We start from the raw sequence: 21469 nt of genomic DNA on the forward strand, positions 1-21469 counted from the left end.
CATCCCACCCCCCAGCTTCCGCTATTGTCCTCGGTGACCCTTTGTCCTCCAGCCACTGTTCCCACTCTTATCAAAGAGGTCGTTGGGCCGGGAGATCAGGACCCGAGCTGAAGTCAGACACTTAACCATGGTGAAGCGACCGACTTCAGCTCGGGTCATGATCCCAGGGTCAGTGGGTTCAAGCCCCGCGTCGGGCTTTGTGCTGACAGCTCAGAGCCTGGAGCCTGCTTCAGATTCTGTGTCTCCCTCTCTCCCTGCCCCTCCCTCCCCTGCTTGCTCTGTCTCTCTCTCTCTCTCTCTCTCTCTCAAAAATAAGCAATAAACTTTAATTTTTTTTAAAAAAAAGAGAACACTTACAAAGAGGATGGCTTGCTGACAGGGGTGTGGAGCAGGGGCAGGAGGGTGTGTTTGTTTAGGGCTTTCTGAGTGAGGCAGGTGTGCACTCGCATTCAGCCTGGGATTACAGAGATCCCGAGGTCGTTCACGCAGCCCCAAAGCTGGCTGGCGCTGTGAGAAAGTACCCCCGCCCTCCCTGGCCGATCCGTGCCCTTGTGCCTGCAGTCACTGTCACTGGGCCTCGGCCGCACACTGGGCCTGAGTCACCCTTCGGGCAGCCAGAGTCAACTTGGGGATCAGAGACTTGGTAGGAAAGAAGCAGTCGGCATTCAAGGAAGGGGCCAGGAAGAATAGTGAGAGGTGAGGACTCCTAGAATGGGGGAGGGGAGGTTTTCCCACCCTAGGCACGTGCAAGCCGGGACGACCTAACACATATGGATGGCAAAACCATTCTTGCCATCCAAGACTTGCATGGCCCCACTTGTAAAACAGACAAAAGGAGACATACTCTGTCCGACTGCTGTTATGAGCAGGGAAGTGTGGGTTTCTCCCGGGCTAGCCTCCACCCCACCCCGCCCCCACCCCAAGCGGTCCCTGGGGTCTTCAGCCTCCAGGAACTCCGTGTGGGAACCCCTGCGTCCTGGTCATTCCCAGCCTTCAACAAGTATTTCTAAGGAACACGTTGTTGTTAGTGGACCTTCTGGACAAGGGATAGAATCCTTGTGTTTTATTGTATGATAACCCAAATATCTCGAGTTTTTAAGCTGTAAATATAATTTCAGTGAAACTGTTTGCTTGTTCTATTCAACCATTAGCAAGTCCTCCCAGCTCTCAACCCTAGTTTTCTTACATATAAAATCAAAAGTTTGGACTGGATCGCATCCAAAGTCCCCTTCCAGCTTCGGCATCCCGTCCTCTGTATCTTTCTCCGTAAAAGCAGCATCACCCAGCTGTTAAGAACTTGGGGTCTGGAATCAGATTGTTTAGGTTCCATGCCCAGCTCTGCTACTTACTGGCTGAGAGCCCTTAGACAAGTTACTTAGCCATTCGGTGCCTCAGCTTCCTCATCTGCAAGATCAGGATGATAACAGTACTTCTATCAGAGGCTGTTGGGAGGAGTGAATCGGCTAGAGCGTTGACAGTGGCTCCAGCCCACAGTAAGCACTCAGGGGACAGTAGCTGTTATTCCTAGAAGGCGCTGGATGGACATCAGGGGTGGCCTATGATCCACCCCTTGCAATGAGAAACATCACTCTGAAAGTGTGACTGTCTTCCCAAGCTGGAGACCACCCAGTTTGGTAAGGTGGAACTGGTTTTGCCGAGCACTAAGTCTTTGTGTTCCTAAGCTGTGGTTTAGGGTTTGGCTCACAGTCCCTCTGCGGACCTTCCCGTAACCCTAGAGGAAGCTTTCATGGGGCATGTCTGGGCTCTTCCAAGGAGGATGGGGTGACCAGGCTCAGAGTACAGGGGACATCCACCAAGAGGGGTTCAGATGAATCATCAGGAGGTCTAAGGTTGTCCGGGATGGGGTGGATACAATGATAGCCTCAACACAGGAGGCCACTCTCCTGATTTGGTAGTAAGGTTTAGGGGGGTGAAGGGCATAGACCAGTTGGGTGTAGATTGAGGAGTGAGGTCCAAGCTCAGAGTAGGGAGCTGTGGAGATGAAGAGGGAAAGGGGTGACTCTGAGAGCCACGATAGGGGAAGGACGAGATTTGGAGAGAGAGGGAAGCAGGGGTGGGACAGAGATAGCCTCACAGGAAAGGGACATAGGGCTTGATATCAGCAGCCCTAGAAGCCACTAACCAGCCATATGGCTGCTGGTGTGAGAGTTAGCTTCCGTGAGCCTTAATAGCCTCCCCTGCTTGGGATTCTCATCTCCTTCTCTCTCTGCCCTTCCCACGCTCGCTCTCTCTCTCTCTCTCTCAAAAATAAATAAACAGGGGCGCCTGGGTGGCTCAGTCGGTTGAGTGGCCGACTTCAGCTCAGGTCATGATCTCGCGGTCCGTGAGTTCGAGCCCCGCGTCGGGCTCTGGGCTGATGGCTTGGAGCCTGGAGCCTGCTTCCGATTCTGTGTCTCCCTCTCTCTCTGCCCCTCCCCCGTTCATGCTCTGTCTCTCTCTGTCTCAAAAATAAATAAAACGTTAAAAAAAAAAAAAAATAAATAAATAAATAAATAAATAAATAAACATTTACTTAAAAAAAATAATGCTGCAGTGAACATGGAGTGCAGAGATCTCTTCCACGTAGTGATTTTTGTTTCCTTCAAATATATTCCCAGGAGTGGAATTACGAGATCATCTGGAGAGTTCTATTTTTCATTTTTTGAGGACACTATGCACTGTTTTCCATAGTGGCTGCACCAATCTACATTCTCATCAACAGTGTACGAGGTTTCCCTTATCTTCCACATCCTCGCCCACATTTGTATCTCTTGCCTTTGTGATGGGGGCCATTCAAACAGGTGGGAGGTGATATCTCATTGTTGTTTTGCTTTGCATTTCCCTGAAGATAAGGGACATTGAACATCTTTTCATGTACCTGTGGACTATTTTAATTTCCTCTTTGGGAAAATGTCTATTCAGGTCCTCCGGCCATTTTTAAATTGGGTTATTTGGATTTTTTTGCTTTTGAGTTGTAAAGGTTATTTATATAATTTGGATCGTATATGTGATTTGCAAATATTTTTTCCCAATCCATGGTGGCCTTCTCATTTTGTTGATTGTTTCTTTTGCTGTGTGGAAGCTTTTTAGTTTGATAGAGTCCCACTTGTTTATGTTTTATTTTGTTGTTTATGCTTTAGGTGTCAAACCCACAAAACATCATTGCCAAGACCCTGTCAAGAGGCTTTTTCCCTGTTTTTTCTTCTAGGAGTTTTATGGTTTTATGGTTTCGGGTCTTACCTTTAAGTTTTTAATCCATTAAAGAATTCACTTTTGTGGGTGCTATGAGATAGTTTTATTCTTTTATGTGAATACCCAATTCCCTCAGCACTATTTATTGAAGATAATGTCTTTTCTCCATTGAGTATTCTTGGCTCCCTTATCAATATTAGTTGACTGTATATGCATAAATGGGTTTATTTCTGGGCTCTTGATTCTGTTCTATTGGTCTCTGAGTCTGTTTTTACACTGGTGCCATACTGTTTTAATTACTATAACTTCATAGTATACTTTGAGATCAGGAAGTGTGATGCCTCCAGCTTTGGTCTTCTTTCTCAGGATTGCTTTGACTATTTGCACTCCTTTGTAGTTCCATACAAATTTTATGACTGTTTTTTCTACTTTCGTAAAAAAAAAAAAAAAATTACTATTGGAATCTTGATAGGGATTGTATTGAATCTATAGATGGCTTGGAGTAGTATGGACATTCTAACAATATTAAATTCTTCCAATCCATGAACACAGATATCTTTCCATGTATTTATGTCTTATCCAATTTCTTTCATCAATGTCTTACAGCTTCCAGTGTACAGATCTTTCACTGCCTTGGTTAAGTTTCTTCCTAAGTATTTTATTGGTTTTGATGCTATTGTAAGTGAGATCATTTTCATAATTTCTCTTTCAGGTAATTCATCATTAGTGTGTAGAAACACTACTGACTTTTGTATGTTGATTTTGTGTCCTGCAACTTTACAGAATGCATTGATTAGATCTAATGGTTATTTGGTGGAGTCTTTAAGATTTTCTATATATAAAACCATGTCATCTGCAAAGAGAGACCATTTTACTTCTTCCTTTTCCAATTCTGACAGCTTCTATTTCTTTTTGTTGCCTGATTTCTCAGGCTAGGACTTCTAGTACTTTGTTGAATAGGAATGGTAAGAGAGGGCACCCTTGTGTTGATCCTGATCCAGGAAGAAAAACTTTTAATTCTTCACCATTGAGTATGATGCTAGCTGTGGGCTTGTTATACGTGGCCCTGTTTGCTGACAGTTTGCTGACAGTTGCTGACTATGAATGGGTGTTGAGTTTTTTCAAAAGCTTTTCCTACATTCACTGAGATGATCATATGATTTTTATCTTACATTATATATTTTTTTAGTTTCTTAAGGTTTATTTGTTTTTGAGATAGAAAGAGAGACAGAGCATGAGCAGGGGAGGGGCAGAGAGAACAGAGGCAGAACCTGAAGCAGGATCCCAGCTCTGAGCTGTCAGCACAGAGCCCAATGTGGGGCTCGAACTCACACACTGTGAGATCACTACCTGAGCCAAAGACAGACGCTTAACTGACTGAGCCACCCGAGCGTCCCTATCTTTCATTATATTAATGTGATGTATCACATTTGTTGATTTGTGTATTTTGAACCAATCTTGTATGCCAGAGATAAATCCCACCTGATCACAGTGTAAGGCCCTTTTTTTTTTAAGCTTATTTATTTATTTTGAGAGATAGCACGTGTGCACAAGCAGGGAAGAGGAAGAGAGAGAGAATCCCAAGCAGGCCCCATGCTGTCAGTGCAGAACCCAACCCAAGACTTCATCTTCTGAACCATGAGATCATGACCTGAGCCAAAATCAAGAGTCGAACACTTAACCAACTGAGCCACCTAGGAGCCCCAATAGTGTAGAGTCCTTTTAATGTGCTGCTGAGTTCAGTTTGCTAGTATTTTCTTGAGAATGTTGGCATCTATGTTTATCAGGGATATTGGCCTGTATTTTTCTTTTCTTGTAGTGCCCTTGTCTGCCTTTGGTATCAGGGTAGGCTGGCCTGGTAGAATAGTTGGGAGTGTTCCCTCCTCTTCTATTTTTTGTAAGAGTTTGAGAAGGATTGGCATTCATTCTTCTTTAAATGTTTAATTCACCAGTGAGGCCATCTGGTCCTGGACTTTTTTTTGTTAGGAGATTTTTGATTACTGATTCAATCTCCTTACTTAGTAATTGGTCTGTTCAGATTTTGTATCTCTTTCTGATTTGGTCTTGGTAGGTTGTATGTTTCTAGGAATGCAGCCATTTCTTCCAGGGTGTCCAGTTTTTTGTCATATGAGTGTTCAGAGGAACCTCTTATGATCCTTTGCATTTCCATGGGATCCATTATTGTACCTCCTTTTTCACTTATAATTTTGTTAATTTGGATCCTCTCTCTCTTTTCCTTGGTAAGTCCAGATAAAGGTTTGTCAATTTTGTTTGAAGGGTCAAAGATACAACTCTTAGTTTGGTTAGTCTTTTCTATTGTTTTCCTACTCTTTATTTCATTTATTTCTACTCTAATCTTTATCGTTTTCTTCCTTCTGCTGACTTTGGGCTTAGTTTGTTCTTCTTTTTCTAGTTATTTAAGGTGTAAAGTTAGATGGTTTAGTTGAGGTCTTTCTGTGTTCTTTTTTTTCTTTAAGGTTTATTTTAATGTTGAGGGAGAGAGACGGAGCGTGAGCAGGGGAGGGGCAGAGAGAGAGGGAGACACAGAATCTGAAGCAGGCTCCAGGCTCTGAGCTGTCAGCACAGAGCCCAACATGGGGCTCAAACTCATGAACTGTAAGATCATGACCTGGCCCGAAGTCAGATGCTTAACCAAGTGAGCCACTCATGAGCCCCTGTTATTTCCTTGACATATGTGTTTATAGCTATAAAATTTCCTCTGAGAACTACTTCTGCAGTATCCCATAAGTTTTAGTACGTTATTTTTCCATTATTATTTGTCTCAAGATACTTTTTTATTTTCCTTTGAATTTCTTTTATGATCCATTAGTTGTTGAGGAAAGTACTGTTTAATTTCCATGTGTTTGTGAATTTCTCAGTTCTCCTCCTATTACTGACTTCTAGTTTCATACCATTGTGGCCAGAGAAGACACTTGGTATGATTTCAATCTTCCCGAATTTACCAAGACTTGTTTTGTGGCCTGACATATGATCTACCCTAGAAAATTGTTCTGTGTGTGCTTGAGAAAAATGTGTATTCTGCTGTTGTTGGAAAAATGTGGATTTTTCTTAATGACCAGATATGAGGGCTGAGAGAGAAGCTATCTGACGCCATGATGATGAGTTACTTGGGAAACCAGGAGCCAGAGTGAAAGCAAGTGAAGAGAACTGGTTCTTGTTAAGACCCTCATTAGCCAGGTGATTTACACATGTTCTCATCACACCTTGCTTTTATGAAGGAGGAAACTGGGGCTCAGCGGTTAAGTGACTTGCCGAAGGTCACACAGTAAGTGGCAGAACTGGGATTTGAAGCCAAGTCGGCCCAGTTCTGAAGGCCAAGTAATAGGGGATGGGCTGGTAATAGGTAGATGCTCAGTGGCTGGGTTCTGCCTTGAACAACTTAGATATTCCCTCAAGTCTCCCCCTATGAATTCCACAAGGGAGAGAGTAAGAGCCAGGCCTACAGTGGTGATGGTTATCAGTGGATGTGCTTTTAACACGGTAATTAGCATGGGGCATAATGAGCATGTGGTTGACAATTTCAGCTCCCCCGGGGCAGGAGAGACCGGAGCCACAGACATCTAGCTGCAGTTACCATTTATTGAGATACATCACAGGCACAGACAGGGGAGGTGGGGTGGGTAAATTTGGAAAGGGACTGGGGGTTGGTGGGAGCCCGGGGAGGTTGAAAGGCCTTCGGGGACCATTCCCAACTTCCCTCCTTCCTTCCCCAGCCTGCCCCGAGTGCAAAGCAGATGAGCAGAGGAACTGAGGGAAATCTAGCCTCCTCTCGGTTGTCAAAAGATCACTCCCAAAGCACTCAAATACATCATTCAAGATGGTAGCCTTAACCCCCGTCCCCCTCCCATCACATTGCAGAAGCAAGGAGAAAACCTGGGCAGATTTGAGCCTTCCCAAAATGCAGATCACGTGCAAAGAGTCTGGCATGCAAGTAACACTGGACCTGTGGTCCGGGGCTGTTCCCGCTCCTATGGAGGTAGGCAGGGAGGGCAGCAGAGGTGGGGTGAGTAGAGCAAGGAGAAAACGGCAGGAGCCCCGCTTGCGAGGCTGGGCAGCTAATACCTCCGGCTGGACGTCTTGACCGTGGTGGTCTTCCGCAGGATGGAGGTACCCCCAGAGACGGGCCCTCCCTTGGTGCTGTAGCCCACACTGGTGCTGAACCCGCCCTTGCCAGCACCCCCACTCCCGCCCAGGGACATGCCACCCCCGAAGCCGGCGGCACCGCTTCCGCACACAGTGGTGGAGTTGCCAGTCACCGCTGCAAGACAAAGGGTCTGGGTGAGGTAGGGCAGCCGTGCTGGAGGAGGGCCGGGGACTTGGAGAAACCAGTGAGGGACAGCAACAAACGCAGGCCGTGGAGCCATGGAACACTGATGGAGAAGGTGGGGCGGGAAGCTCATTCTTTGAGAACCCCCCAACTGGTCTCCAGGGGCTCAGGCGGGGGGAACATGGGCTCCTGGCCAAGGATAGATTGAGTGGACTGAGCAGAGGACGGGGCTGGGCCTGGGGCAGGGGAAGACAGCAAAATACTCACAAATGCTGACTGCACTGGGGCACTCTCCAGACATCCTGCAGAAACAGAAAGACCAGGAGAAGGGTCAGGGGTCCCCGGAGCCCAAGCGAAAACCCTCTGTCTCCCCGACTCCCTCCTTCCCACTCTCTGCCTTTACAATGGATCAACTCAGTGGGTCATCTCTCGAGCCAAGGCCCGCAAGACAAGACCAGGAGACACACGAAACACGCCGTGGCCCTTCCAGCCGCTGCTGCAGAGAAAGCAGAGCCAGGGCGAGCCAAGTGGCCCCGTCCTGCGCCGTCCTCACTTCCCTCTGCACGCACACCACGGACAGCAAACAGAGCCCATGCCGAAAGACACCCAGTTTCTGGCTGAGGGGACTTTCTTTACATCTCGTGCCTTCCCAAGGACAGAGATGATTCATTTTTTCTCAAAGCTCCAAAGGTGGTGGCACCTGGTGTTGGAAGGAGAAGGCTCACTGCTGCAGGGATTCCAGACACCCTAAGGATTACTGATGGCTGTGCCAACCGAGGAAACACGTGGCAGAAGCGGTCAAGCTCTCCCCCAGGGCAGGGCTGGGAAGCCCTCTGAAGCAGGAGGGGCCCCCACCTGCTCTCCTCGCTCTCCAGCAACTTGCGGTAGGTGGCGATCTCCACATCCAGGGCCAGCTTGACATTCATGAGGGCCTGGTAGTCACGCAGCAGCCGGGCTAGGTCCTCCTTGGCCTGGTGCAGGGCCGTGTCCAGGTCCCCAAGCTTCTTCTGAGCATCCTTCAGCGCCAGATCCCCACGCTGTTCTGCTTCTGCGATGGCAGTCTGCAGTTGCTGGCACTGCCCAGGGGATGAGAGGGGTTGGGGACACCCTCCAGGGTCATCACATCCACCTCTCTGCCCTCAAACCAGACGTCACCATCCCCCACCCACCCCACCCACCCTGACTAACCGAGCTGGAAGGAAAGCAGAAATATTCCTCTGAGAGAAGAGATACTATTACACAAGCAGGGTCTTGTAGCACCACTGGGGAAGTCCTTACTGAAGTCTAACCTTAGCCTTTCCTGCTGCAACTCAACCCAGTGCCTCAAAAGAGATCAAATAAATAATGTAACCTCATCGTTCACCAGGTGCTTCACCCTGATACGGGGAAAAGTCCTTGCTTTTTTAGCCACGCCCTAAATGGAATCAGCATCTAGGACCTGAACACTTGAACCCTCAGCCTCCTGCTCTGACCCCCTGGAGATGGGACCAACCTCCTTGGAGGACGTTGTCCCAACTGCTCTACCACTAATATGCCATGTGACCTTCCCCAGGCCTCAGTTTCCTGTCCTGTAAAAGGAGTACATTGATCCAGCGTTTGAGTGTGTCCCATCCATCAGGAAAAGAGCAGCTCTGACCCCCTCAGCATGACAGTGAGAAGGTCCCCACCTCCACCAACCCAGGCCTGACCCCCAGGCTCCCAGCCAAAGGCTCACCTGCTTCTTAACTGCATCCACCTCACCCTGCAGCCTCTGGACAGTGCGGGTGAGCTCAGCAATCTCGTTCTTAGTGTCCCGCAGGTTGTCCCCATGCTTCCCAGCTGTCACCTGCAGCTCTTCATACTAGAGACCAAAAAGGTGGCTGTTGTGAGCTGTCAGTTCCCGGCCCTCCTGGGTGACTAGGGGCCCTTCGGAGGCTGGGTGTGTCTGGCCTCAGGCCTCTCACGATGGGGGATGTTCTGTGTCCAGTCCCAGCCCATACACCTGACCGGCTATTCTCCTCACCTTGGTCTGGTACCAAGCCTCAGCCTCAGCCCTGCTCCTATGGGCAATCAGCTCATACTGGGCCTTGACCTCAGCAATGATGCTATCCAGGTCAAGTCTGCGATTGTTGTCCATGGAAAGGATTACATTGGTGTCAGACACGTGGGTCTGCACTTGGCTCAGCTCCTGCAGAAAAAGAGAGAGCTGCCAGCGGTGCCCCTGCTCCAGGCCCCCAGGAGACAGCTGAAGGGTGAAGGATGGGGTCCCCAGGTGGCATCAGGAGGCCTGTGTTCTGCCCCAGGCTCCAGCCTAGAAGGAAAAGCATCATTCTCCCCGGCTGTGAAATGGCACTCTCATTTTGGTAAATATCATTTCTTTTTGTGCATTTACAAGTTTCCAAGAGATTAAAGAAGGGGAAAGAATGCATACTTACTGCCCTCAACCCTGGTGCCAGGCATTCGGCCAGCACGTCCACCAGTCCCTTTCATCGTCAGAAAGCCCTGGGAGGCAGGCAAGGCCATGACTGGCGCACAGGGTGCTTTTGTCAAATTGGGAAAAGTCTCCCCTCTGAGTGGAAGCAGCTGGTGGGACCCAGGGAGCTGACCGTGGGCCTGATTCAAACCCCACTCTCCACTCAGCCAGTTAACAACCTGCAGCATCATTCACGGTGGTCCTGACAGAGGTTGGTGAGGAAAGAGTCTTGGAGAAGAGAAGTGACACATCCAAGGTCATCCAGTCCTATCCTGGAGCCCAACTGGAACCAGTCAGTTGAGCGACAAATCCCAAATCGTTTCCTCTAGAATATACTGACATTTATAGACCATGGTGATATTCTTGGACCCTTCCTGGGTTTCTAGGACCATCAACTTTGACATATAAACAGGCATTTAAAGATGTCATGAACAGCAGCTTAGTTTCTGTGTTCTGGCTTTGGGTTCAGCTCTATCGCTACGCCATATGCATTGGCTCCCAGCTGAGCTCTGCCTCCGTCTCTCCCAAGGTCCTTCCTGCCCTGGGCTGCCAACAAACTGCCCAAACCCCAGAGCCAATCAAATACCTCATCCAGAGGCGCCAGAGTGGTTTAGTAGGTTGAGCATCTGACTCTTGATTTTGGCTCAGGTCATGACCCCAGGGTCATGAAATCAAGCCCCACACCAGGCTCTGCACTGAGTGTGGAGCCTGCTTGAGATTCTCTCTCTCTCTCTCTCTCTCTCTCTCTCTCTCTCTCTCTCTCTCCCTCTTCTCCTCTCCCCCACTCACTCTATCTCTCTCTCTCTCTAAAATTAAAAAAAATGTGGGATGGGTGAAGAGGAAGGGGTGAACATCCATGCTGCTCCCCAAACACAAGGCACTCTATGCTGCCTCCGTGTCACTGTGCAGGCTGGACCCTGGCTAGCAGGCCCTTACTGCTCTTCCTTTAGAATTCCTGCCCTTCCCTCAAAATTCGTCTCAAATCCCACCTCTTCTGAAGCTCCCACAGCTCTCCCAGGAAGAATCAGGCTCAGCCTGCTCCATATACCTTGTCTCTGTCCCAGCACGGCCTCACCACATGGTAACTGGAGATATAGGGCCCCCAAAGCAGGGACTTTGTCCTTCTGGTGCCATGTGGAGGCTACTCAGTAATATGTGTTAAATGAATAAGGGACCGCAAAGGAAAGAAACACTGAGCATGCAGACATGGGTCTTAGACAGTAAGAAAGCCAATTGTTGTCCATTCAGAGAAGAGGGGGTGGGCACCGTTGACCTGGCCCAAAAGTGAAAAGAATCTAAGAGAGGAGAATGAGGAATCCGCAAGCAATGAATGACCATCAGTGGTCCAGCAAGGAAAAAAGTGGGGAGGCACCTAGGAAATCATCGTGATGGCACAGAACACTCCCCAACAAGTTCCATTCTGACAGGGCAGATGGAGATGTTAGAAGGAGAAAAACACAGCCATGGATGAGCCAGGGGAAATGCTGAGGCCAGTAGACAAGGGCTGTAGGTAAGCTCTAGGTGAAAAAAACAGAGAGGCAGCATTGGACTAACCCAAAACACCAATAACTCAACTGCTACGTCATTTGCCTCTTTCCCATCAAAGGGAACAATCATCAACTTAGAAAGAGCAGCATGCTGGAGAAGAAATGGAAAACCAAGACAGACACAGAGAGTATGAGAGGCCTTGGCCTTGTTGGGGATCTCAGGGGTCCAGGCCAAAGGAGCATATCCTAGAAGGCCATGGCATTGCCAAGGGGATGAACACTCCCAGAGATCCATGAGAAATATGGAGAGTAGGACAGGTTCCAGAACCCCAGACACAGCAAATGTCCTCATTTTTGAGGGGATGATATTTAGACTTTTTCAACTTAAACTTGACGTCAACTTCCTATGAACCTCTAGAAATACAAAATATAAGTAAGAGGCAAGGAGCCAGCAAGACTTCCCTAAGGAAAGGCCAAGCCAAATGGATTTCACTTTCTACTATGGTTGTCTTACTAAAATGCTAAGGGACCGTCACAGATATTGCTTGACCAACAACTTCTTGAACACAAGACAGAAAGATGTGGGCCAGATAATGATGTGGTCACCTAGATTTTACAGTAGCTGAGCCACTTGAACCATAAATTATTGATTGGTGGAGTGAGGTCAGCCTGGGAGAAAGGCACCCCTGAAGGCCTAGGTCTTGCACTAGAACTCCGTTCTTGGCCCCGTCTGCTTTAATGTGCTTACCAGTCATTTACACTGAAATGTTATCACCCCACTGAACTGAAAGTTGACCAGGTCCACAGAGAACCCAAAGCTGGGGCATCATCAATAAATATATCCAATTACCCAACTGGGTATCTCCAACATATGGATGGGGGAAATCAAGTTTCAAAGTGCCCAATAGTGTCTGGTCGCCCAGACAATGGGACGAAACCACAATGACATTTCACAGGAGAAATGGGACTCATTAACTCTTCGGTTACAAAAATTCAACGGCCAACTTCCTGTCTTTGGAAGCTGGAAGCAAACAGATACATACCTCACTTGAAAGCACTCATGTGAAAAACTCCAGGGTTTTTATTAAGGATCAAATATCATGAAGTGACTTCTAAAGATGACACATAAACTAGTGCGACATTAGGCTGCAGGAATGCAAGTCTGTAACCGCCCTCCCTACCCCCCCTGTTTTCCAAAGTCTGAGATCAGAACCCTATTTCCTCAGCTTCTTCATATGCCACAGATGGCAGTCACCTAAGCATCCTGACCTCTAAAGTGCTGCCATATGAAAGACACAGGCCACACAGATGTGTGCAGCCTGGAGGGCAGAAGCAGGGCCAATCAAGAACAGAAGTCACGGGAAGATTGAAGTCAGCTTTCTAATTTGATCAACAATGAAAATGCCTGCCCTAAAAAATAGTGAGTTCCCTGCCACTAAAAGCATTCAAGTCGAGACTACATGACTCCTATCAGCGATGTTAGAGGAAGGGCTCCAGCATGAAGGGGAAGGGGGGCCATGAGGTCCCTTCCAAGTCTGAGTCTGAGATGCTAGGATCAACTCGGTTAACTTCAGCCCTCTTAGCCTGGTCTTCAAAGCCCCTTGTTTCCTGGGACCTGGCCTGGATTCTACCCACTACCCATATCTCAACTCCTGAGGCAATCTGGAATCTCCGTCCCCTCTCTGTCCATCTCTGCTCCTCCAACCCTTGCTCCATTACAAATGGTCTAGAAGGGAAATGGTCTAACACAGGAATAAGAGTCAGACTTTGAAGAAGTCCAAGAACCAGGCTTTATTTCCAGCACTGCATCTAACTAGCTATGTAACCATGAGGAAGCTACTCTGAGCCTCAGTGTCCCTGACTATAAAATGGAAACAATAATGGTATCTATATTGTGGCTTTGTTGAGAGGATCATATAAAGCTTAGCCCAGTGTCTGACCCATCCTTAGCACCTGATACATGGAAGCCTGTATTAATTAAAGGCCCAGGTTCTATATTCCCTCAATTAAATTGCACTGGTGAATTCAGATCAGACCTGCGGGGGAATCCCCAATGCCATATGTAAATGTAATTGTCTCTGTCCATTGCCATCTCACCAGTTCATAGAGGTGGTTTAGGAAGTCGAGCTCCTCAGTCAAGGTCCCTACTTTGCTGTGTAGATCCATCCGGGTCATGTACGCAGCATCCACATCCTGGGGGAAAGAGAGACAGCAGGGCAGATGCCTCAGCCCCCAGGACTCTCACCTCCCTCTGAGTCAGCCCAGCACCCTGGCAAGCCCAAAAACCACCTCCCCCACTCCCTGCCACCCTGCTCACCTTCTTGAGCACCACAAACTCGTTCTCCGCTGCAGTGCGCTTGTTGATTTCATCCTCATACCTGTTACACAGGAAGACTCAGGCCAGGCTCAGCCAGGTTCTGCCTTTTGGGACATTTAACCCACTCGGCTTTAAGCCCCGTTGGGTCCCACGTTATCTAAGAACACCTTTGAGAAGGAGTTCTGTAATACAGCCTACCAGTGAAGAAACTTGGGGTACAGTCTTTAAATATTTCTGCCCCGCCCCCCTTTGAGGAAATGGACACAGAATGTGTGCAATAATATGGCGACCAAGAGCAACTATCTCTTTGGATCAGAGCCCTGAGGAGGCTTTTATAAGAACAGGCAAAGATGTGTCCACAATGGCTCATCTTTGCTTTCACTTTCAACAGACGGGACATCTTTTAAAACAACTAACTTCTCTCCAACTGCTTTTGCTGAGACTTGAAGGGTTAGAAATTGCCAGTATCAAGTTATTGGAAAAGTTATGAAAGATTGGGCCCTAAAATGACAAATATACATATCAACTGATCATAATATGTGAATTTTATTTGGGTCTTGATTCAAACAAACTGTATTTTTAAAACTTAGGACATGTATGGACAATTGGAAATTCATAATGAACGGACAGTCGATGATATTGAAGAATTACTCTTTTGAAAGTTTTAGGTGTGTGAGGTGCCTGGGTGGCTCAATCGGCTAAGCGTCCAACTTCAGCTCAGGTCATGATCCCACGGTTCATGATTTCGAGCCCCACGTCGGGCTCTGTGCTGACAGCTCAGAGCCTGGAGCCTGCTTTGGATTCTCTCTCTCTCTCTCTCTCTCTCTCTGCCCCTCCCCTGCTGGCACTCTGTCCTTGTCTCTCAAAAATAAAACAAACATTAAAAATTTTTTTTAATTTTAAAGTTTTAGGTGTGATTATGGCATTGTGTTTATGTTTTATTAAGTCAAGCTATGCAGATAGGCTCTATGAATATAGCCAGCAAATATTTGTGAATGGAATCACATGATGGCTGGGATTTGCTTCAAGACAATAAGGTAAGGGAAAAATCAAGTAGATGTAGAAATAAAACAAGATGGGCTACGAGTTAAGAATTATTAAAGCTGAGTAATGAGGACATAAATGTTCATTACACTGTCCTCCCTACCTTAGAGTTTTTAAAATGAGGAACAATACACAAGTAAGTGGGACAATTCTCCAGGACGCAATGGGTCCAGAGCCTGGACACCCAAGGGGAGTAGCTCTGTCTGGGCACTGCCCCGGGTGGGTCCCAGGAGCCTGGGAATGGGGTGATTTCCCACGCTGTCCCATCCCTGCCCCCACAAGCTCCCAGCCTGTCCAGTCCTCCTTACTTGCTCTTGAAGTCCTCAAGGAGATCCTGCACATTTCTCAGCTCTGAGTCCAGCCTCCCCCGATCGCTCAGGAGGCTGTCCAGCTGCCTCCGCAGGTTGCCCAAGTAGCTCTCAAAGAGGGGCTCCAGGTTGTTCCTGGTGACACCCGTGTTCTGGCCCTGCTCCTGCAGCAGTGCCCACTTGGTCTCCAGCACCTTATTCTGCTGCTCTAGAAACCGCACCTGAGCCAGAGCAAGAAGAGTGGTGGGCTGGTACCATTCCTCTGGCCCCAGGAGGGACCCAGGACTGGGCCCATCACCACCACCCATCCCCGACCAGGACGTCACAGGGCCAGTGCAGACTACACATTGCCAAGGGGAGGAGTTCCTGAGAATACATTCTTTGCTGGAAAAAAAACAGTCCAATCCAATGACAAGACTCTAAAGAGTTAATAAACCATCAAAGCCCCAGCTCAGTCATTTGGTGGTTGGTGATGGTCAAGTCACTTCTCTCTGCATCTCCCTTTCCTACTTACACTGATTACACTGGACTAGATCAATGTTTGTGAACCCTCATTCTGCATCAAAATCAACTGTTAAAAATGCGGATGATGGGGGCACCTGGGTGGCTCAGGCAGTTAAGTGTCCGACTTCGGCTCAGGTCATGATCTTGCGGTCCGTGAGTTCAAGCCCCACATCAGGCTCTGTGCTAACAAGCTCAGAGCCTGGAGCCTGTTTCGGATTCTGTGTCTCCCTCTCTCTCTGCCCCTCCCCCACTTGCACTCTGTCTCTTTCTCAAAAATAAACGTTAAAAAAATGTTTTTACTGCAAATTCATATATAGTGTATGTGAATGTATGTATGCATATATACAAACATGTATGTATGGACATGTGGACACGCACACATATACAGAGAAAGCAAATGTGACAAAATGTAAACATTGGTGAATCTAAAGCAAAATAAGTCCGTCAGAGAAAGACAAGACCATATGATTTCACTCATGTGTGGAATTTAAGAAAAAGAACAAACAAGAAAAGAAAATAGAGAGAGAGAGAGAGAAACCAAGAAACAGACTCTTAACTCGAGAGAACAAGCCGATGGTTACCAGAGAGGAGGCGGGTAAAGTAGGGGACAGGGTCTGAGGAGGGCACTTGTCATGATGAGCACAGGGTGATGTATAGAGCTGTTGAATCACTATACTGTTCACTTGAAGCTAATATAACACTGTATTGGAACTGTATTCCAATAACTGTATTCCAATAACTGTATTGGAATTAAAATTAAATTAAATTTTAAAAATGGGTGCATCTGGGTGAAAAAATAGTTAGAAATATGTTGTACTGTGCTTGTAACTTTTCTGTAAATTTGACTCTTTTTTTTTTTTAATTTTAACTCTAGATGCCCAGTCCTATCTCTAAAGACTTAGAAGGGAGCTCAGGGGTGGGCTCTGGGGGGCTTCTCTGCCCGGCCAACAGGGACAACCACACAGACCACGTCCTAGACTGTGATGCTGAGAGCCTGGGAGAGGTTTTTGCTTGTCTGACCTCTGGGACAGTCCCACAGGAGGACCAAAAGTCACTAGGGGAGAAGGTGAGGAGGTGGGCGGAATAGCTTGCTTCACCTTCCACCATCTGGTTTCTCCAGGTCCCACCTCCACAGCACCCCAGGCCCTAAATCACATGGCCTGGGAACCATGCATCAGGTGCACCTGCCATGAGCGGTGACAGGGCCTCTTAATGCCAAGGACCATAGGGCCCATGAACCTGAGTTTCAGGCCCACCTCTGCCTCCAAGTATCTGTGTGAGCCTGGGAAAATCTCTTGACCCCTCTAGACTTCTGTTTTCTCTTCTTTAAAATAGACACAATATCACCTATTCTGATTCCTCATGGGACACTGTAGGTTTCACGTCAGAAAAGGACATGAATGTTCTCTGGGAATCCACACATCACTGAACCAAGGTGTGGTCATCTGCCAGGATTTTCCCTATCATGGTCCCTCTACCTGGGGGGTTGGGGTAGAAGTAGACGATGCAGTGAAATGGACCTGAAAATGCCGGAGGGCAGTACAAGAGCCATGCGGTCAACCTGGAGGCCAGGGAAAGAGTCAGGATGCCCCCGATCTGGAACAGACCAAACTCTATACCCCTAGCTCTGGTGACCACCCTCTTCACCATCCATCCCCACTTGAGCTTCTTGGCCAGAAGAGCAAGTAGGAATAGAAGAGAAAGGTGACTTCTCCCAGGACAACCCCCTCTATCGCGCTGAATCACATCTTTGTCCTTAGGCCTTCTCCAAAACTGAGAGAACAGGAAACAGATGGGGCTCCTTGGATAACATGTGTGACCTTTGAGCCAGTTTCCCCAGCGGTGAAATGACAAAAGGCGATAAGGACCACCCTGTTAAGAGGAGCAGTGAGGACAGTCTGCCCCTTCACTATGTGATAGGCTGCTGTGTGACCGTGTTAATTATGGCCAGAGAAAAGGCTGCACCACAGTCAAGGTGGGCTTGGCCGCAGACCTCCTGAGCAGAATTGAGATTCACCTGAGCAATGACAGTAAGATCCAGAAGACTGTCTCCAGCCATCCACGTCTGGGCATCCCAGGCGCAGGCGGGAGAGCTCTAAAAGTCATTCTATCAACCCCACCACACTGCACATGGGCTACATCAGCCTCTGCCCAGCCCACCCTCTCTTAGGGACCCTGCTTCTACTCCAAGGGCCCCTCCCGGCCTCCTTCCACCCAGGCTCACCTTGTCAATGAAGGAGGCGAACTTGTTGTTGAGGGTCTTGATCTGCTCCCGCTCCTGGGTACGAACCCGCTGGATCTCCGGGTCTATCTCCACGTTGAGAGGGGTCAGCAGGCTCTGGTTGACAGTGACCTCCTGGATGCCTCCGGGAGGACAGGCAGGCCCGAATGTCTGCCTGCCGGCGCTCAGGCCCCCATAGGCCCCACCGCCAAAGCCGAAGCCCCCCAGGGCCCTCCCTGAGGAGGCCCCTCCAGCCACACTGACCGAGATGCTCTTGCTGCCCCCCAAGTTATAGAGGCTTCGGCTGCCAAAGCCCCCCTTGCTGGGGCCACAGCGGGTTCCCCCAGCACTGCCACTGCTCCGGGACACCGCCACCGAGCTGAAGCTGGTGTGGGCCCGGGACCCGCCTCCTCCACCTGCAGAGTTAGAGCTAAAGCCTCCTTTAGTGGAGTATGTCTGCCGAGACACAGAGGACCTCATGGCTGTCAGAGGGGCCGGAGCACAGGCTGAGAGAGCTGTGAGGGAACGCAGTGAGCTTCTATGACACTGAAGGGCTTTTTATCTTTTCCCGGTTGGGCTGGCTCCTGGGCTCCACAGACACTCCTGCCCCATTGCCCCAGGAAGAGAGGGAGGGGCCCCGGGGGCCAGGGGAGTCCCCTCTCCCCCAGTGGGAGGGAGCGGCTGCCCAGTTATCACCTGCGCTCCAGAGCTGGGGCTGAGCCAAGACTGTGTGGGACAGGATGCCACCTTCTCCCCCCTGGGGCTCTCCTGACTTGGAACAGGATGATACAGTCTCCCACGGCCACCCCCACCACCCAGTGGCTGGCTTGGTCTCCTCCTACTCAGCCCTGATGGCCGCCATCAATGGGGCTCTGTTCTGTGGGATTTGGCCCAGGCCCCTGTCGTAAGCCAAGGCCCCAGGGCCCATGGCTGCACAGGCGGTAAGGGAAGGAACATTGAGCAATGGACTGGGGGGAGGGTGCCCAGGCCTGCTCCAGTCCCAGCCTCCCAACCCACGGCCTCACTGCCTCCTGGCAGGTCCAGGGTGGGGGGCACAGGTGACAGAGCGGGGCGGGAGCAGTCTGCTCTTCAGTCATACATGGGCAGATGGTCTGCTGGGTGGGGTCCCCGAGACCAGGGAGATGAGTGGGGAAAAGCACATTCTTCTAGGGACCGAAGAGAGATGGAGGGCTTTGACCATCACCTGAGACCCCCAACCCTCTGCCCTGCAGCTGAGCATCCCCAGAAGGGCCCAGCCACTTTGGAGGGGGCTGGAGGCCCCATTCGGACTGGACATAAGTACAGATCTGAGAAGTATGTGTTCAACAAAGACCACAAGAGGCCCATGAAGCATCCCAACATTCTCATCTTCCCAGCCCCCAAGGATCCTGATGCTTGAATCCCAAGGGCCGGAGGCTCTTCAATCACTTCACAAAGTCCCAGGCACAGCCCCAAAGGAAGACTTGGAGGTGTCAGCCGTTAGGACTGAGACAACTTTGAGGAGGTAACTTCAGAGATGTCCCTCCTCCCCCCTTGAGCTTTTAGCTGGAAAACTGGAAAATGGGCCCAGAGAGGTGAGAGAAACTCGCCTGAGGGAAGGAGCAGACGCAGTGCTTGCCGTGCTCCTCCCACAGTGGCTGGGCAGGGAGCTGGGGCTGTGGCCACTTGTGTCCCCAGGATCCCAAAGGAAAGGACATGGCCTGCTCCACAGCCCAAGGAAGTCAGGCAGAGAGCGGGCCCACTCCAGGCCCAGAGGAGGCTGTGGGACTCTTTCCCAGGACCACTGTGAGAGGCTGCAAGTTAGGTCAAACCTAACACCCAGGAGGGATGGGGTGAAGGGCATTCAGAGAACTAGACCCTTACTTCCCAAGAGAGGCTCTTCCTCCCTGCTGGGAGCTCAGATACAAGGCACTGGGGCAAGCCAGGCTGGGACGGAATCCCCACTGAGCTGTGTGTCCTGGGGCTGCTCTCTCAACCTCTCTGGGCCTCCTTTGCCTCTGCCTATAAGCAGAGCCCGCAGGGGAAATCCTTTCAAAAAGCCTCGGCCAGCCATCCCAGGACTGAGCCATTACTTCCCACTGACCTTTGCCTGCAGTCCCGAGGCTGTGATCACTTTCTCAGCCTCCTTTATCTCTCCCTGCAGGGGTGTGGGAGGGGGAAGGCGGGAGGGGATGCGGGGAGTGGGGCTTCTGAGGAAGGTGGGGAAGGGAGTGATGTCAGCCTTCTGAGTCAGGGCAGCCGGGGAGGTGGGAGTAGCGTTGGCTACAAACAAACAAACATTCCACCGCTCCCCAGGAATGACAGCCTCATGTCATTGACCTGGCACGCTGAGCCAGGCTTTGTGCTGAAAGCTGGTGACAGACAGCGGCACAGGCCACCCAGGGCTTGTTCTCTGAGTTACTGCTTGGAGACATGCTCCCTCCTAGGCAGTGGGGGGGATGGGGGGCTCACGGGTCCCAACCCAGCCACCGTTGGGACCTTCTTTTTCGGGCCTTGACTGTCCTCTCTGCTTTCATACCGAACACCCAAGCTTAGACCTTCTTTCTGTGGCTTAGGAATCGCTTCCTCCCCTCTGCTGCCGCTCCAACCAAGGGCTTCTGTGTCTGCAGACTGTCACCTGCCTGGGGTCCCCCCACTGTGGCAGGACACAAGAGCAGAGGGTATGGCAGGCTGCTGCAGGAGGGTCAAGGTAAGATGGCTGATGGTGTCAGCTGAGCACCCAACATAGGCCAGGCTGGGGACAGAGCAGTAGGAAAGATACGGGTGCCAGGCACCTGCGTGGCTCAGTCCATTAAGTGTCTGACTCTTGATTTTGGCTCAGGTCATGATCTCATGGTTCGTGGGGCTGGGCTCTGGGCTGATAGTGGGGAACCTGCTTCAGATTCTCTCTCTCCTTCTCTCATCCCCTCCCCCCTCAAAATAAATAAACTTTTTTTTTAATTTTTTTTTAATGTTTATTTAATTTTTGAGACAGAGAGAGATAGAGCATGAACGGGGGAGGGTCAGAGAGAGAGGGAGACACAGAATCTGAAAGAGGCTCCAGGCTCTGAGCTGTCAGCACAGAGCCCGACGCGGGGCTCGAACTCACGGACCACGAGATCATGACCTGAGCCGAAGTCGGCGGCTTAACCGACTGAGCCACCCAGGCGCCCCTAAATAAACTTTTTAAAAAAATTTTTTTTAATGTTTATTTCTGAGAGAGAGAGAGAGACAGCGTGAGCCGGGGAGGGGCAGACAAGGAAGGAGACACAGAATCCGAAGCAGGCTCCAGGCTCTGACCTGTCAGCACAGGGCCCAATGCGGGACTGGAACCCACAGACCGCGAGATCATGACCTGAAACGAAGTCGGACACTTAACCGACTGAGCTACCCAGATGCCCCTCAAAATAAATAAACAAACTTTAAAAAGAAAAAAAAAAGGAAAGGTACAGGGTAAAGAAAACACTTGCTGCCCTTGGGAGCCCTCATACAGGGATAGGACTTTCTAAACTAACAGCAATGGTTCTTATAATCAGCATTTACTGAGCACTTCCTACGTGGCAGACACATCAGTGCAGTAACACGTCTCACGTCCATGATGGGTAGGCTCCGTCCACCTCCTTCCTGCCCCAGATCAGTCATCCACCTTCTAGACCCCTGTAGGTTGCTCCCTTGCT

The 21469-nt window shown here is 49.6% G+C and overlaps 1 protein-coding gene across 1 annotated transcript; it reads right to left on the reverse strand.

Annotated features, from left to right (window-relative positions):
* Positions 1-6732: 6732 nt before the first annotated feature.
* On the reverse strand, positions 6733-18597 carry KRT79 (keratin 79). The gene is made up of 9 exons (XM_060657515.3): positions 17817-18597; positions 15089-15309; positions 13737-13797; positions 13517-13612; positions 9483-9647; positions 9195-9320; positions 8336-8556; positions 7748-7782; positions 6733-7471 (listed from the first exon to the last, which is right to left on the reverse strand). Exons 1-9 carry the CDS (start codon positions 18291-18293, stop codon positions 7269-7271), a joined length of 1605 nt encoding a protein of 534 aa, XP_060513498.3. The 5' UTR covers positions 18294-18597; the 3' UTR covers positions 6733-7268.
* Positions 18598-21469: the final 2872 nt, after the last annotated feature.

Source organism: Panthera onca, chromosome B4, assembly GCF_046562875.1.
Source record: "Panthera onca isolate mPanOnc1 chromosome B4, mPanOnc1 haplotype 2, whole genome shotgun sequence".
Taxonomy (NCBI): Eukaryota; Metazoa; Chordata; class Mammalia; order Carnivora; family Felidae; genus Panthera; species Panthera onca.